The 17,594-nt window shown below is 35.6% G+C and overlaps 1 protein-coding gene across 2 annotated transcripts in view; it reads right to left on the bottom strand.

The window, feature by feature from the left end:
- Positions 1-17,594, bottom strand: part of ARID2 (AT-rich interaction domain 2) — a 105,345-nt gene that overhangs the window by 27,036 nt on the left and 60,715 nt on the right. For both annotated transcript variants that reach the window (XM_048065822.2, XM_013198991.3), the window contains exons 6-14: positions 16,275-16,342; positions 7,475-7,541; positions 7,138-7,388; positions 5,901-5,997; positions 5,608-5,817; positions 5,062-5,229; positions 3,980-4,055; positions 805-939; positions 143-342 (exon numbers count right to left, since the gene is read on the bottom strand). In XM_048065822.2, coding sequence (XP_047921779.2) covers positions 143-342; positions 805-939; positions 3,980-4,055; positions 5,062-5,229; positions 5,608-5,817; positions 5,901-5,997; positions 7,138-7,388; positions 7,475-7,541; positions 16,275-16,342 — 1,272 coding nt within the window. The remainder of the gene's footprint in view (positions 1-142; positions 343-804; positions 940-3,979; positions 4,056-5,061; positions 5,230-5,607; positions 5,818-5,900; positions 5,998-7,137; positions 7,389-7,474; positions 7,542-16,274; positions 16,343-17,594) is intronic.

The following is a 17,594-nucleotide window of genomic DNA, read 5'->3' as shown; positions in this document are numbered from 1 at the left end:
ACGCTACTGAATGAAATGCATACAATGAATAAAACCACACTGTCCCTACTTCTAGCACTTGCAAAATAGTTTCAGTAACATTTTTCCTTTTACTGTCACTTAAGAACCAGTGCAAAATACTATATTTAAGTAATTAAAAAACCTGCTGGCGAAGGAGAAGACGACACATCAGGAATTGAATCGACCCGAACAATTGGGGTAGACGAAGTTGGTTGCTGCTGATAGTACATCTGAATGGGAAGTGGTATAGCTCTCCTTTTCACTCCTACCACATGTATATGTGCTTGACCATTGTTATTTGGATCTTCTACTCTCTTCACTGTATGATTTGGAAAGACAGTTCTGCCAAACACAACGTAAATCTATGTTAGTAAACACAGTAACTCAATCCTCTTACCATGCTTTTGTTTTAATATGAAACACTACTCTTATGTACACAGTAGCTGCGCTACTGCCTGCATCATTGCAATACAGCAGAATTCTCCAGGAGCTTTGAAGTATTCAATCACTGAGGACTAACAGGCCAACCTGACTTCAGCCAAGATTTTGAATGAGCTGAGTAAAAACTACAGTACCTCCAAAACTACCTGGGAAAGAAGTAAAAGGGCTATAGAAGTAACTCTACTAAAGATCCTGAAATAGACTGAAATATAATCAATTAAACTGTAAATGAGTTTCAATTAAAATTTCAAAACTGCATGTCTTTCAAACTCAGTAGATTTTTTCTCAAAGAAATCTAAAGCTACATGTTAGTACTGAGCACATACAATTGTTTCTTTATTGTTGCATAAATTTTTGTCTTACCGCAGACATTTATAAAATCCAGTTGATGTCAGGATTCCACCTCGAGCTAATTTACTACAGGTAGAGAGGTATTCAGAGTACATTTCTGCTCGAGAGACTGAGCAATCAAGATTCAGCTCAAAATGTGCATTCAACCTGAAGATGAAAAAATAGACCATAAAGCAAAACATAGAGACAGCACCGCCACTTCTGTCTGTATCTGAGAATTTAGAGATCTTATGACAACACGGGAAATGGCATTTCAATATACTGTCTTGTCAAATGTGTGTTTCATACTTTTTATTTCTCACTGCTTATGATCTGACACATAGGACTCCTAGGCTACACACTCAGTTTTATAATAAACATGTTACTTACATAGATAATATGCAAAACAGTCCCTACATATGCCTTTTTTATTGTATATACAGAAACAACAACAAACACATTGTTTGGTGACTTCTCCTCCCCACAAGCTCTACGCTTACTTCTTTATGACTCTACTTTGTCAAAAGATGGACTGAATGCTAGCTAATTCTTCATCAAGAATTTCTGTCAGAAATCTACTCAACATTTGCATCAAAAACAGTATCTTAGACTTGCAAATGCAGTTGTAATTTAAAATACAAGAAAAAACAGAGCTAGAATAAACACATCAATCTGTGATTCTGATAGAGGTGGAAAGGCAGGAGAGAGGGGACTGGACTCTCTCACACACGGACACGAACACTCATTCCAGGAGTCACACACTATGTAGGCATCACAAAATCCTTGAACAGACTGTTCTGCCTAATGTTCAGTTTCCAGGGAAGGAAGGTATTTGTGTCTCCTACAGAATCTTTACAAACACAGAGACCATCTGATTCCCAACTAGGAAACCATGAGAGAAGGCAGCAGTTTCTATCTGATTAATTTTATTTCTTTGAGATCCATTATTCCAGTCCGGAAGCATGTGAACAGCCCAACCCCAGCAGTAAATGGAGATAAGTAACAATTCTCCACACAATGCTTGAATACCGATACTAGAATATAGGCTCAGACAGAACAAAAATACATTTAAACTTGTCAGTATTTACTGTACAGTGCTAACCCTTTGGAAAGCTGCACTGCATTCTCCTTTGTAGAGTCCCAGACTCCCCATAGAGCTAAATGTTTAAAGGGAAAGAGCAAAGGATTTACAGTCTTTAAACTGGGCTCTCTCGTATTCAGTAACGTGCAAGTATACCGCCATTTCTCCTGCAGTTTAGTTATAATTTTATTACAAAAAATTGAGACCACATTGTGTAACAGAAAGCCTAGGTACTAATTAAACCTGGCACATCAGACAAATGACTGTCCAGCTGGATATGTCGCGTTAGGCTGACACAGTGTCACTGACACAAGCAGCAAACAGGAGGTCAGGACTTACAATGGTGAAACAGGAACTGCGATTAGCGCTTCACTGTCACACGCACGTGGCTTTACAAGAAGACTCCTACCCAGGCTAAGCTGGCTTATAATATATCCAGGAAGGACAGCTTAGACATGTTTTCTTTCTGCTGCTTCCAAGAGGCAGTAACTTTCCAAAACTCTACCATTATAATTTACTCACTTCCAGTTTCTTTTAGTCATTCTAGTAATACCATACCAAAACACATCACGAAAATTTGTATGAATGTAAGACACTCCATGTCAGCATAGATAAAATGTTTGGAAGGGGCTAGTTCTCTGCTCTGGATTTGAATTTAAAAAAAAAAAAGTGCATTTCTTTTTTGTGTTCTTTTCTTTGGGGGCGGGGGGGGGGGCAGCACAGTCAGTATTTAACGAGAATCTTTAGGAATAGATGTTAATTTTTAGTATTCACTAATTCATACCTAACTAAGACTAACTGGAAGAAAATTAAATACAAAATCATCACTGACAGCTGTAGAAGCACACTGCACATGGATTCAGAAACAAGGAAGACCTTCCAAATCTTCCTGGTATTATTCCATATCGTCTGCTTCATTATCTTTTGTCCTTTGATGGTATTGCAGTTACAGAATGGTTTCCTACCCATACTTATTTTAACAGCTGAAATTTCCACTTTACATTTTATTAGAGCACAGAATTCACCTTGCCTAAAACTTTACTACTAAAAGCTAGATGTATAGTGCTTTCTATAGTTAATGAAGAAAAGGTGGCACCAGAAGGTAATCTCTCATCATGTCACAAATTAGGCAGGTGAAAACCATTAATTTAACTGTGGGAGAATCTCCCCCCTCCATTAATTAAAGGGCAGCCTAGGAAAACAGCTTTGTCTAGAAACCGACTTGTAGATGGCTAAGTTGAAGTTGATCCCAACGCCAGGTATCCCTGTTTAAGTATCTAAACATGAAATTTCTTGTTCTACCATAATACTACATAATAATACTACACAGAGTGCAAACAACAGCATAAGAGCAACATCAGTTGACCAACAAGAGTCTTCAATGTTTCTCTCATCTAATCGATACTTCGCTGGAAAAATGAGTAAAACTACATCATGAGCTAGAAGCACTAAGCTTTAACAAATCGTAGCCACTTTGTTTTGAAGGCTCTTGTCTGATTGTTAAGATGGACGTGTGAGGTGTCGAGCAGCACAAGTGGAAAGGGCCATCAAGAACCGATTAATACAAACACTTAGAATGTGAATAGATCACTCTCAGCCCACGTAAGAACCACTGGCAGAACAGTTTTTTTCTCACTATCTGGCAGGTAATCAACAACAGTGTTAGGTGGAAGCAAAAGAATTTGGAGGGGAGGCTTTAATACTCCTTAACCTGCTTGAGATTTACAATGGTCACATGAGAGTTTTGCAGGGGTCTAGCTTCATAATTTGAGGATTACTTCTATATTGGTGAAGTAATATGGTGACATTATCTGAAAAAAACACTCATGAAACAGATAATGCTGCCTGACAGCTTAAAAAATATATAAAACCAACACAGGAGCTTAAATTAAATTAAATTATATTCAAAGAGAGAAAACAACTAATTTAAAGCATCAACTGTCCAATAGTGAACATCCTGGTTGAGTTTTTTCTTTCATGCTACTTCAAAGCAATGACAGAATGGTTTTACTTTATACTTTTCAGAAAAAATAGTCTAACAGTGAATAGAAGCAAGCTAGGAAAATCTGTGACACATGAATAGTTTTTCTTCTTCATTTAAGTATTTGAATAGAGCTATGCACTTACCACTGACACGCAAATTTCTCGCTGTCTATTTCTACTATTCCTGGTGGTGGAGCAACATGTGGTGCTGCTCTAGAGGCTGTGGGGAAGGAAAAAACATATTTGCTGAATGAAGCAAATGATTTTCAAGGCCATGACTATCACTGGTACAGTTTCTCCTATGCTTGTAAACTGGATATTTCCAACTAAGGTAAGTCACAAAGGTGGACTAAGACTACGGATTTGCACCAGTTTACCAAAACGAAGCAGGGCAGGCCAAGGCCAGGGACACCACTGAAGTGCAATCATGAAGCAAGCACTTAGTGAAGGACAGCTTCCAGATTCATGATCACGATCCATGTGCTAACTCTAAGAAGGATAGAGTACTGAATATGATTTAAGAGTGACAGGATACTCCACAAGAACAGGCACAAATACACAGTAATTTTCCAACTCCTAAGTTGAAACAAGTTTAAAGTAACCAACTTTGTTACAATGTCACATTGGTTCCTTCCATTCACTCTTGGTCATCTCCTTAGTCACATTCTTTTCCACTCACTTCCACAGAAGTATCTGAACCCGTTCCAGAAACACTGGACATGAATGTTAGTATCTGTCACATTGATTCTTCCTCCTTTTTCCGCAGAATGAATAGCTCTGTTCCATCCTGCATGCACTTGAGGTATACTCCCTATGTTGAGTCTGGTTTGCCCACGATAGCAATCTGTAAGCAAACTCCCTGTCCTTATCTCAACCCATGAGCCATTTCCACTGTATTTTTCTCCACCTTTTCCTTTGAACGGGAGGAGTGAGAGAGCAGTTGCAGTAGAATTTAGCTGCCCAACAGGGTGAAACCACCACAATACCATATATATATATATCCATATGTGTGTATGTGCATATATATATATATACACACATATATAATATATATAGTAAGTATAGCATTATATATATAGTATATATATAATATACACACACACACACACCATATATAATGCTATACTTATTTATGTAAATCAACTAGAAGCCTACGAAAGACAGAAATCATGCACGCCACATAGGAAACTCTGTAGAAGAGTATTTTCTCTCATAGTGATACTAACCCGGGACACCTGCTGCATGGGCCTGTGAAGAACCATGATCCATTACTGGTGGTCTGACATCAGGTACTCCTTGCTGGTTAACACACTGATGTTCAATGAGTTTTACAGCAGTAAGCGCATCAGGTCCAAACATCTGGATGTCCATAGAAACCAGACATACTAATGTATCTAAAGTATTAAACGCAAAATTGACAATGACATTAGGACAAGACAAATGAATGCTGCTGGGACATGTTGATTTGCTTTAAAATTGTCACGTGTTGAAAGAAAACAAGCCTCCACATGCTTCCGTAGGTTTTACACAATTTCTTACTGACATAAAAATATTTTAAAATAATTTTAGCTTCCATAGTTACTATCATCATCAGTTTCTTGCAGACACAAAGAGTTATTATAGTAAAATTTACTACTGCAATATCTATCCCTGAGCTGTGCACACACACACACACAAGCAAGCCACATTTTTAACCATTGAACACAACACGTTCTAAAGGTTTTTTTCCTACATAGGTGAGAGTAGTAGATTTTGTCTTGCTTCTGCCTTACCTATGCTCTTCTCTACTTTAGAAATCTTTGTGCAGGCCACTTCTCCCATTTCTGTGAGCATGTATAGCACCTCAAGTGCTGAGATTACAAGCAGCACATCTGGCAGCGTGAGATGACATATGATCTCTTTGTAGGATTCTTGATCCACATATTCACAAATTAAGACACCATTATCTTCAGCCTTACAAAGATTTGCCAAGATTTCCATGCCTGCAAAAAAAAAAAAAAAAAAAATAGTTTAACAGCAATAATTTCAATTCTAATACAGCAACAAGAATAGCTTCAGATCTTACCTCTCATTTTTAAAAATCTATCCCTTGACATGAGGCATTTTGTAACAGTGTGAAACATTAGATGAGTAGTTTTGAAATCAACAGGATCCAAAAGAAGCTGATAGGAAAAGAGAAAAAAAAAATATGACTAACACTATGCATATACTGCTAACAGTTCAAATCCTTAAATATGTACATCAAAACATAAGATTCAAAAGTGGTTAAATGGAGCATAGCTAAATGGCACTTGCGTTCACAAAAACAGAACCCTGTGAGGTTGTTGTTGTTGTTTTTTTTTATTTTAGCTAGCGTTTTTAGCCCCCTCTTCCTCTTCTACTCTGAAGTAGCAGTCTAATTTACATTTTTTTCTCAGAATAATGAAAATAACTTTATTTCCATGCAGCTAACAGCATACTCAAATACATTTTAGCATCCACCAAAGAACAGAACTCAAGTAGGAACAAGCATTCCTTCCCAAAGGCTACCACAGTTGTTCATCCTACTTGTATCCACTTCTGCTTCTCTATCAGAGCTCTCAGACATCGTAACAGGTAACATTCTTTCTTGTTCAAGAGATGCTGGATACATAGTAAATGAAAACACAAACTTCCTCAGACAGGCAGCAGTGGACCAATACTTGAAGTCTCATACTCTGGTATCTACCCATTTAATTTAAATATACCTGTTATATTTAAAAATAAAAGGAATATCTGAACATAACTCCCTGTAAATTCTGCACAATTTATCTGTACAATGATATGTCAACCTGAAACAGTGCATTACTTTCAAGTCTCTTTGAAAAGACAAAGATGTCTCATGATTCAGGCAGTATACCCAGCACCATACCGGTGCCTGCTCAACGTGGCATAAAACCCTCTACCACCCCCCTTTTTCAAATGTTCTGTTTTAAGATTATAACTAAAGGAAGTACAAAGCGAGCAAGCTAGTGTATAGTCTGCAGAATTGAGCTAGTTCCCTTCTTCCATCTGCAGAACTAAAAATTATGCAGTATCAATATCCTGTATGTCCCCACGTAACCAGTCTTCTCCACGTGAATCTATTTAAGCAAACTAACACATACAGCCTGTATTTTACTTTTGGCCTTGAATACTTGCTTTCAAATTGCTATTTACAAATTCAGAGAATGATTTATTTACTGCTTCATCCAATGATCAAGGAAAAGTAATTCATTTAATTAACATTAAAGTAATGCCTTTATCAAATGATATTTTAATTATTCTGTTTTGAAGCACATTACCTCTGCTGCAATATTTCCCAGCGTGTCAAGCCCCAACTGCCGTAGAGAAATAAAATGACTGTGAGCAGAGAGTAGCAGGAACCGAAGACAAGTACGATTAGCTGCCAAAAGTTTAACATTTCCCTCTTCAAAAGAAAGATTACGTAAAATCACTGCGATCTGAAGAACCCGCTGCCCTTCGATATCATTAATGCCCAATTTGCGAGGTGGATGAAATAAGGATTCCCAAATCCAATCTTCTGATGGAATTTCTACAATGTAAATAAATAGATATTTTAGTCCTTCCTTTGCTGTATTTACAAGCACGTATGTATTAAGTTTAGTCAAGATTTCTCACCTTGAGATTTGCTTCTGTCAGAAATTAGGTCACGTACTTCAATATCCTCAACAATATCCTTCCAAAACTGAAGAAAAAATTAGAAATACACTTAATTTCTAGGGGATTATATTTCTTGAATTATTATTTTTTATTATTTTTATTACTTTAAAATACTTTTCAATAGGAAAAAGATTATGGTTTTAAAATTTCCTAGTGCCTTGAGTCTTGACTTATCTAATAGTATCAAAACTTTTCACTCACGGAACGATACGCAAGATGTTCAGTACTTCTCATGAGGAAGCTCTTCCTTTCACAAGTACCAGAAGTACGCTTTCGTGATGAACCAACAGTACCCTCAATCTATGCTACTGAAACTACATGGGTGTTCTTCCACAAACCATTACAAATCCAGCAATAAGTGGGAAAAAGTAGAGCTCATTCTCTTTCACTTCCTACAAGCAGTGAACTCATAAGGCAGATGATTCCTCTCGGTTTCAGTAAACCTTAGCTCCTGCCCGAAGTCCAACAGCTAAGATTTCTATTTGGAGAGACTTTCTAAAGCTTCTAAAATGTTTTCCACACCACCTTAAATCAATGAACAGAGAGAAGCAACAACCACCGCCACCAAAAACCTTTATAAATAAACGCAAGCCAGAAAGCTTCAGCAGACTAGAATTCAAATTACTTTATAAATATATGGCCTGATCTGTAAACGGTTACATTGCTTGGCCTGGTGAAATTAACTATCAATCAAGGAATCAAAGGTTTGCAAGCTAATAAAAATATACACTGTAATGTATACTAAAGATTAAAAATATATAATATATTCTAATGTATACATCAGAATAAAAATGTAAACTTTCATTTGAGTAATGTATATATTTCTTTGACTCACTAAAGAAATAGAGCTACTCTTCTGGTTATGAACACTGAATAAAAGCACAAATAAATCTTGATAAAAAGGGAAGGATGGTACAACCAGCTGAACAGCAGGAGAAATTTTGCTATGCAAATGTAATTACTAAATTACAGCATTCATACCAAGCTTGACACTATTATTTTCTTGAAAAATATAATACTACAGATTTTCTAAATTGGAAGGAAAAGAATTTTATTTTTCACTGCAATGCTGCTAAATGACATCCAAGTGCTGTTTAGTAAAGAGGCTGACTTGCACAGAAAGGATTATTACCTCATTTTAGCCAAGACAAGAACAGCTAGATAAAAATCTAGCCTCCTACTGTTTGTGACAAACAGATTTTTCTAGTTAATACTGAGGCTACCATCAAGACCCCACAGAAGACCAAGGCATAGAGATAAAGTTTGCAGGATGTACTTCATTTTGAGCTGCTTTTCCTTTTAAAGAAGGAGACTATAGCATTTAAGGAAGAGGTTTCAGTCATGATTTAAAGGGCATATGAAATATATTATCTGGAAACATACACGTTCCTTTAGGATGTTTCCTTCTGGAAAAGGAATGAAGACAATAATCCTTCAAATTTCACTGCTACTTAAAAGAAAAACCTTACAAGCTTTAAGGATTAGCTGTTTAATCAGTTAAGGATTTATTATTATTATTATTATGTGAATATTGAGCAGAGATACTTAAAAGTCTTCATCTTTAACCTGAACCTCTTTGGAAGAGGACAAAGTCAATCACAGTGCAATGTTAAAAATGCTGTCCCATGTTAAATGGTAAAACAGCATGATCACATTTTGCTAGCTGAATCCTCCAATAACCCACTTTTTGCCTCTCAGTATTTCAGCTTACAGTCCAAAGTGAAACATTTAAAAACCTCTGGCAATAAAAAGTCTCAAAGGAGCTAATTTTTTCCATCTAGAAGGCATGTTCTCAAAAGAGTGGAAAATGACGATTTGATTTTTTTGCAGACGAAGACACAGCAGATACTGCTGAAGATAAAGCCTTGAAGTCCTATGGCTAAAGATGAGGACAGAAATACACTGCTGGAAGAGCACACATCTCGCCTCACACAAAATAAACAGACCCACTCTAGTTGCTAGACCAACTGAGAAATAGGTGTCAGGTAGGATAGGATCATCTTTTTCAGAAAAGAACACAGCTTCTTTCTGCAAGTTAAAATGAGAGATTCCACAGCACCAAAGAAAATCTCTTTATGCAACTGTTACTCTTCAAATTGTTTCATTATGTAGTCTTGCTGTGAGCATAAGATACTATCTGCTAAAACTAGAGAGTTTTTTTGCCTCAGGATTACCCATACACAAGTGCTGTTACGTAGGCGAAAGCACACCAGGATAGCTTGTGTTCCCCCACAGCCTCAGTTACTCCAAATCAGAGAGATCTGGAAGGTCTCTTAAAGCTCTAAGGAGGAGAATCTGGAAGACTGGGCATGAACATACAGACAACACAACTTCAGAATGAATGAAGTTGTATTATATATTTCTCTTTTGCGTTTATTTCTACATACGCTATCACTGTAGATGATCACGCTCACTGAGAACACTGCTTTTTTTTTTTTTTTACCTGCAGAAGTGTCCCAGGGCCTTTTGCTCACCAAAACCTGTAGGCTTACATTCCCAAAGCCAGCATTTATCAGTGGTGTTTCAGCAACTGTGAGATGTCTTCTGCAGCAGTAAGTCAAACTTCCTGTGATCACTTTGCAGATTTTAAGATTTCAAGCATTCTGCAAAAGTTCCAGTGGTATCACTTCAGTCCTAGTGGAGGTAGCTGTGACATTCAGAGGAAGCTGTATTTTCATACTTGCTTAGCACATTATCAGCTAACTCAGGAGAAAGACTGAGCAGAAAGAGCACGGTGCCTCACAGAACAAAAAACTGCTAGGAAATCCTTCCAGACTCTTGATACACCAGAACAAGGAAGAAGCTGAAAACATACAGATTCAAACCAGATGTCCAAGCAGGTAACCTGTGACAGACCACACTCTCTTCAGCCTACTCACTCATCCAAAAAATTGTAGAAAAGCATGTTTCTACAGAGGATATGGAAAAGAATTAAACTGATTCAGCCACTCTAGCACAACCTCAACAGCCTTGTGGATGACTCGGAGTGTTTAGAGAAATGCTTTCACAATCAGAAGGTCAGCAGTAAGTTCATCTGTGCTTCTAGAACCGGTCTGGCTCTGGACCAGAATACTCACTTCTTGTACTGTTTAATACAAAGACATGAATATTGGTCTATATTCAGATAGATGCACAGCCCTAGTTCTTAGGGGAGGTCAAAAACAAACCAACCAACCTCAGGAAACATTAAGCTACATCTTCCATTCAACAAGCCAATAACTTAAATAGCTTAACTTATCAGTAATGTTCAAAAATCTGAGCAGGTAAGCCAAAACCTACTGCATCTGGTATTTAGAGCAATAATTTTGGAAATGGACTGTTAACTATAGAGAAGACAGAATTCCCTAAGACTCTAGCTGTTGACAAGCATTTTGTAACAAATGCTAAATGTACAGATGGAAGCCTGGTATATTTTTATCAGTATTTTGAACTCCAGAACACCTTAAAGCTTTACCATAGACAGCTGATGTCGATTTTTCATTAATTACAAAATATTTTAAAAACATAGTAGAGAAAACCACAAATTAACAAAGAATAGCACCTTGTTCTGAAACTTAATCCACTGGGATTCTGGTGAAGTACAGATGTTTCCATATCTCAAACAGATCTTCACATTGGAATCAAGTGCCTTGACAGTAAATGATCAAAAAAAAAAAAAAAAAGCAACCAACCAACCAACAGTTCTTCCTCTACAGCACTAGGATTATCTACATCTTGTACTCCTGAGTAAAGGTGTTGAGACATCTTAAGTTCAGAATGAGCTTGCATCTATTCCTTTTCTTTACAAGGGAAGAGGATTTTTGGACTTAAGTAGACTGACTTGATTGCTCTCAGCCTATTCAACATTCATTTCCTGCCTACAGAAAAAAGACCCCTGAAAAGTATCGGGGGGGGGGGGGGGGGGGACAGACCAGAGAATGACAAGGTGGAAAACAAAATCAAATAACCTACATATGTTTGAGATCCATCTATGAGAAAAGAACAAGGCAAAACATGCCAGCATTTTTATTTTCCCAAAGAAAAGTCAAGAGTGCAATAAGATGGATTAGATCAACCTGAGCATTCGTTTGAAAAACGACAGGGAAGCAAGAAAACAAGCATCACAGGCAGTTATTACTTCCCTAAGAAAAGGTGTGGATAGCTGCACTTTGATACTACATATCAACAGAAATGAACAGGAAGGAAGAAAAACTGAAGCTCTTTATCAACATTTATCCCCATATAAATATTTTAGGTCATTATATAATACTGATAATTGGAACATAAAGCTAAAACTTGGACTCAAACAAGTAACACTTGACTATGTGACATCTAGATGATAAGAGATAATGGATGAGGGTTAAAGAACTTGATTCACGTGCACAATCTGATTACTGTCAATAGACAAGTTCCTCTGGAAGAAGATACACAGGATTATACATAATTCACCAAAAATCAGACTGACAAAATTACTGTCTGTAAAAAACAATGGATGTCTAAGTTCACAAATCATGTACTGCAGCAATGATCATGACTACTTATTGTCCAAGAAAAATATGAGTGCAAGTGGAGCCAAGTCTGAGCTTGACAGCTTGACGGATCACGAAGAGACAAGAAAGTGACATTTGAAAAGTATTTTAGGCATGTAAATTTGTAAGGATCTCTCCCTACACATTATGTGAGACAGACTCAAAGAATAAATGCACAGTAAATGAATATTAAACTTACACAAAGGAAAGAGTTGGACAACAAACTGATTTCACACACAAGAAAGGAAGAAAGAAAGAAAGAAAAGCATTATGTAAAGCAATAAAGGAAGCACGGAAATTGCATAAGCATAGACTTTGGAATTCCACAGCCAGAAGAGGCACCAAGAAGTCAAAGACCTTAACGAAGGACATCCTGTTGTTCTGAGTAAATACAGATTTAAGCCTGTTTTCAGGACCAGGAAAACTCAGAAAGGGAGAAAGCAAGAAATTAACATAGCTATAAGGGAAAACAGCAGGCACAATTAAAATGATACTCAGATTTTGACAGCTAATGGAGCGGAGATTAAGTATGCATTCATGTTCACTGATTAGTAAAGATATTTGATTCAGTTTTAAGGGAAGCACTGTACAAAGCGAGAACACATCCAGCACTATATATAATGGTAAGTGCAAAAGAAGATTGGAAAACTTGTAATGTGGTGAGGATTGGCAAAACAAACAAGCAAACAGTGAAATAAAACCTGATTCTCTCAAAGTTTAGTATAAAATAAAGAAATACACTGCTATTCATCTTCACCTTCAACTGGAATATTAGTGGTGTTAAAGGACAAACCCAAAGATTTAAGCCCTTCTGTTTGTGGATATGACATTACCAAACCAGAAGACTGTTTTGAAAAAATCATGATACTGTTAACCATTTATGAAGCTTTACAAAAAATGATAGTGGCTTACAATGAATTCTGGAAAGCGAAGTAGGTATGTTTAGAAAAGAGAAAGCAGCAGCAGTAATAAAAGTGTTTAACACACAGAGCTTTCTACTTGCTCCTAAAATGCCTGATCAATGCTGACTAAGGAACAAAGATGGATAAAATCTAAAGGAAATCTACTGTAGTTAACCATCGCACAAAATATGCAGAAGACAGACTAAAAACCATCACATTTTGGATCAAAGTGAAAATATACTAGTAATATATATAGTTAGATGACAATGGAAAGGTAATTCAGCTAAATGAAGGTAATATTAGAAATAAGTAGTACCAGAGTTCTTCAGAAAGAGAGGATACGTAAAGTAAAATGATTTTAGGTCAAAACTGGAGGAGAGCAGAATATAAAAATCAAACTATGGGCACTGAAACACTTGAAAAATTCTTTATGATACATGAATAGAGAACTAAAAGAGTTGCCTGAATACCAAATAGCCAACAGTAATGACTTAGCTAAAGGTGGGAGAAATGGTAATGATGCTGTACTACTCAGAGTGAGCTAAAATGTAGTAAAAGAATGAGAAAAAATAATGAAAAAAACACATGGCTATATTTTTTTTGATTTGTAATTTAAAAATTCTAATATGACTAAGAGACCAAAAATTAAATCAAGTTAATTTAAGCAAATGTTAAATAAAAACTTAGACAATTTTTAGTATAAATACAGAATTCTGAAGTGAACCCAGTTATATTTATAAAGATACTGAAATACAGAAACTAACTGTAAAATCCAAAAGTTCCAAGTTTATGTTCATGTATTTTAGTAAGCAGAAGAAGGAGCTTGGAAAAAAAGTTGTTTCAGTAAGTATAGGTATATAGATGAAACATCAAATGTTCTGAACATCCCTCATTGATCATATTTTGACTATTGCATTTGAAAAGCTATTTTCAGCTAATGAAGATTAGGAAGAGTTCAGTATTTTTTGCATAAAACTGACATACCAACACTTAAATCACCATTTAATTACCAAGAACCCAAATTTATTTTTCTTCTATGAATCCTAAATTTAACTCTGAGAATCATTTTCAAAACAGCTTCAAGATTTCTAATACTTCTCTGCCAAAAACAAACCAACCAACCAAAACTCCAACAAATTAAAAAAAAATCAACTAGTGTTTGAGGATAATGGTTATAAACTCGAGAATTTCTACCAACTCAATTCCTACTAGCTTAGAATTTGTAAATTTAAGAAATTGCTCTTTCCCAGTATGTTATTAATCTCTACCATTTCTATGTTCATGCCATCACTATACTATCCCATACTATCTCTTTCGATACATAATTCTGCACTTTTTTCCTTCTGTTTAAAAACTCTTTTCTGTTCTTTTCTGTTTTCATCTTTACAGAAATGTCTAATCTGCTGCCACTATAGCAGAAGAACAGACTGGAATGATAACCTTAGGAAAATGAACAAACAACTGGCAGTAAAATAAAAACAAACCAAGAAGAATTTTTAAAAAGATAATGTGAACAGTGAAGAGAGGGAGCACAACACACTCAATAGCCATTCTATTAATGTTAAAGCTGTAAACCCCGATTTGAAAGACAGATATAACCATATCTACCCTGCCAGCCAAGTATCTCCATTCTATGTCAGGAAGCTCCCATAATGCTTCCTCTGTTTTGATACAGTCACAGCTGCAATACAAAATAAATGACTTCCAGTAGTGGGGTCAAATAAATGCTTTAAGTAAGATGTTCTGAAAAATCTGGATTCTTGGCATTAAGAGTTATTTTTAGTTTTGGTGTTACGTTTCTGACATGCTTTCGGCGGTATTTCACTACAGAGTGGTACTGTGTGTTGTAGGGCTCAAAAATAGAGCTTGGCGAGTATCCAAGTCTCTTATTAGTAAACCTTACTGCAGCTACAGCGGTTCTACTTCACACTTGCTTAAAAACATTTATCAGAACCATCTGTCCTTATCTATCACAATTACTTACATTTATATAATTAATGAACATATAATGAATTAGAATTCTGTGCAATTTTAAATGTTTATAGATCTAAACATGGTACTTGTTGCTGCTCTAGATCAGCAACAGTCTGTGGCAGTTTAGGGTGAAGATAAAACAGAAGTGTTAAGTGCTTAAAAAAAAACCACACACACACAACCTATAGTACTCTGAACATACTCCTCACTGGAAAAGGTAACATATTATCAAGAATTATTTTTTATGCTTACCTTCAGTACACTTGAACCGTGTTTACAAGTTCATATACTAGTAAAAATGAGAGCTTACCTTTTTTTGTTGTTAACTTTATTTAGGAAATTATGGTTAGGGAATCTATTCATTAACATTTCAACAATATTTATCATTTATCACTAACACTGCAATTGCCCAACTTGTCCCAAAATCAAGTTACATAAAAAAGAAAACAAAAGACAAATGGAAAGAGCTCCTAAAAAATCTCATCTCTATAATAACAATCTTATTAATAATATATCCGAATATATCTTTATACACTGGAAAGACATTTCAGTGTGTAAGAAGATTAAGAAACTGAGCAGAAAACTGGCTATCGGTTTTTAAGAAACTCATCAGGTCACCTTTTCACATTTTCACTTAATAAAAAACATAAATTAGCAACATATATTCTAATCTAGCTTTCCTCTATTTCAGTCTTATAAATTTTCACCTGAAATTCTATTTATGGAAGTTGCTGTATGTTACGGCAAACATGCTGAAATGTGAAACCTCCTTCAGATAACAGTACATTTTGGACTCTCTTTCACCTCAAAATGCTCATCCAGAGTAAGGAGGAAGCATTTACACAAAGCAACTTCTCTTACATTTTTTACGTCATTTCATTACTAATAGAGTACATCATGCCCTCTAGTGGGAAGATAAAAAAGCCTTGCGAATAAAAAAAACCTAACTGAAACAAACTCACAACATTTCTAACTTAATGAAATTTGCCCTATGCTTCTTTTGGCATGGTCCCGATTTTCATAATCCAGCATGTTGGTGGTTGTTTTCTGTTTGTTTGTTTGTTTTTTAATTGAAAGATCACCATTCTTTTCTCTTGCTAAATTTTTCCTTTCCATTTCACATATTAGTTTTCTTTATAAAATGAAACATGGAATCTCTTTATCCATTTGCCTACACCTATCTTTTCTAAATACTTATCTTCCTGCTTATCCAAACATTTTATGATACCTGTGATTTAGTGTCCTACTATATTTAAACAAAAGGAAAAAGATTGAGTAATTCAAGATACCCATGCTAGTATATCTTCATTTTTCTTCCTTTTAAAGGATTTGATACCCGCCATATCCAGTTCAAAATATTATTTTTTAAATTACCTTAACAAAATCTCTATCAGTTTTCTCCTTCCATTCTTCTCCAAATACAGCAGAAAATGATCCTAAAGCTTTAAGCATAAAAAGCAGAATTCAGTAAAAAAAAAATTGAACATTTTGTCTTTTTACTAATCCACAAACTAAATAAAGATTCAACAACACTACAGACTATTCCAGTGTCTCCTTCTCCTTAAAAGAATCCTGTATTAAATTGTATAATATTGCTGAAATTTCTGTAGTAATTAACTACTACTGGAATTTTACAGTTTTAATAGAGAACAACTAGAACTAAAGAATGGACTACTTTGGGAACCCTATAAATAAATAAATGAAATGAAATGAAATGAAAAACTATGGGAAACTTTTCCAGAGCTCTTTTCAAGGAGACATGATGACTGCTCAATTTTCAACCTCACGTCAACAACTAGTTTCCATGTGCAAACACTGCCTTAATAGTTAAGCAAAGTCCCATTAATGTTTTCCAAAAAACAGAAGAGTAGCAGTGATAGTTTGACAGCACTCAACTGAAAGTCAATATTTAAACAGGAAGCGTAATGAGTGTTCTTGGATTTTTGATGGAGCCACCACCAAAGCTTTTCTAATCATTACTGCTTGAAAGCAGCAAGGATAAGATTCAGTCTATCTAAAACTAAGCTTTGTCTTGCAGTAGTTCTGTAATGAACTAATGACAGGTAAAGTTATACTTAAATATTTTGGTTCCCAATGTTTTATTGTTTTGAGCAAAATGCAAAAAATCTGATTTCCAAGACTACATCAGCTTTCAGCTCTTACAGAAACCAAACCAAGACTTATGCAGCATTTCAAATTGTAGATACCAGATACTCCTCAAACCCCTGGGACTGTCCTACTGCATACAATGTAATTGTCATCTCAAACTATTTGGGGCAGGTGGGGAGGGGAGGAGCTGAAAACGTTTTTCTTGTTACCTAGAAACACTGCATTATAAATATTATTACTAACAATGATAACACCTTAATTATAGACAAGCCAAATCTAAAACACACATTACATTTAAATAAAATTAATCAGCTATCATTTTTTTACACCTGAAATTATCATGACAGTATTTTCATACTTAGTTTGCTAATTACAAATTTCATTTAATCACCAAACTTGACAATTTACCTTTTATAGCACAAAAGCACATAAGTATTTCAAATTGAAAAATTAAAATCCATGCTGCAAAAATACGTAAGCATCCCCCTTTTCTTTTCCCAGTTTGTCTTAATTAGTCTTCCTAATGCTGCTGGGACACACTCTGGATTTATCCAGAAGACAATCTCTAGAGGTATCGAGTAAGAT

The sequence above is a fragment of the Anser cygnoides genome, chromosome 1, assembly GCF_040182565.1.
Source record: "Anser cygnoides isolate HZ-2024a breed goose chromosome 1, Taihu_goose_T2T_genome, whole genome shotgun sequence".
In the NCBI taxonomy this organism is placed as follows: Eukaryota; Metazoa; Chordata; class Aves; order Anseriformes; family Anatidae; genus Anser; species Anser cygnoides.
This window is presented reverse-complemented; position numbering and strand designations above follow the sequence as displayed.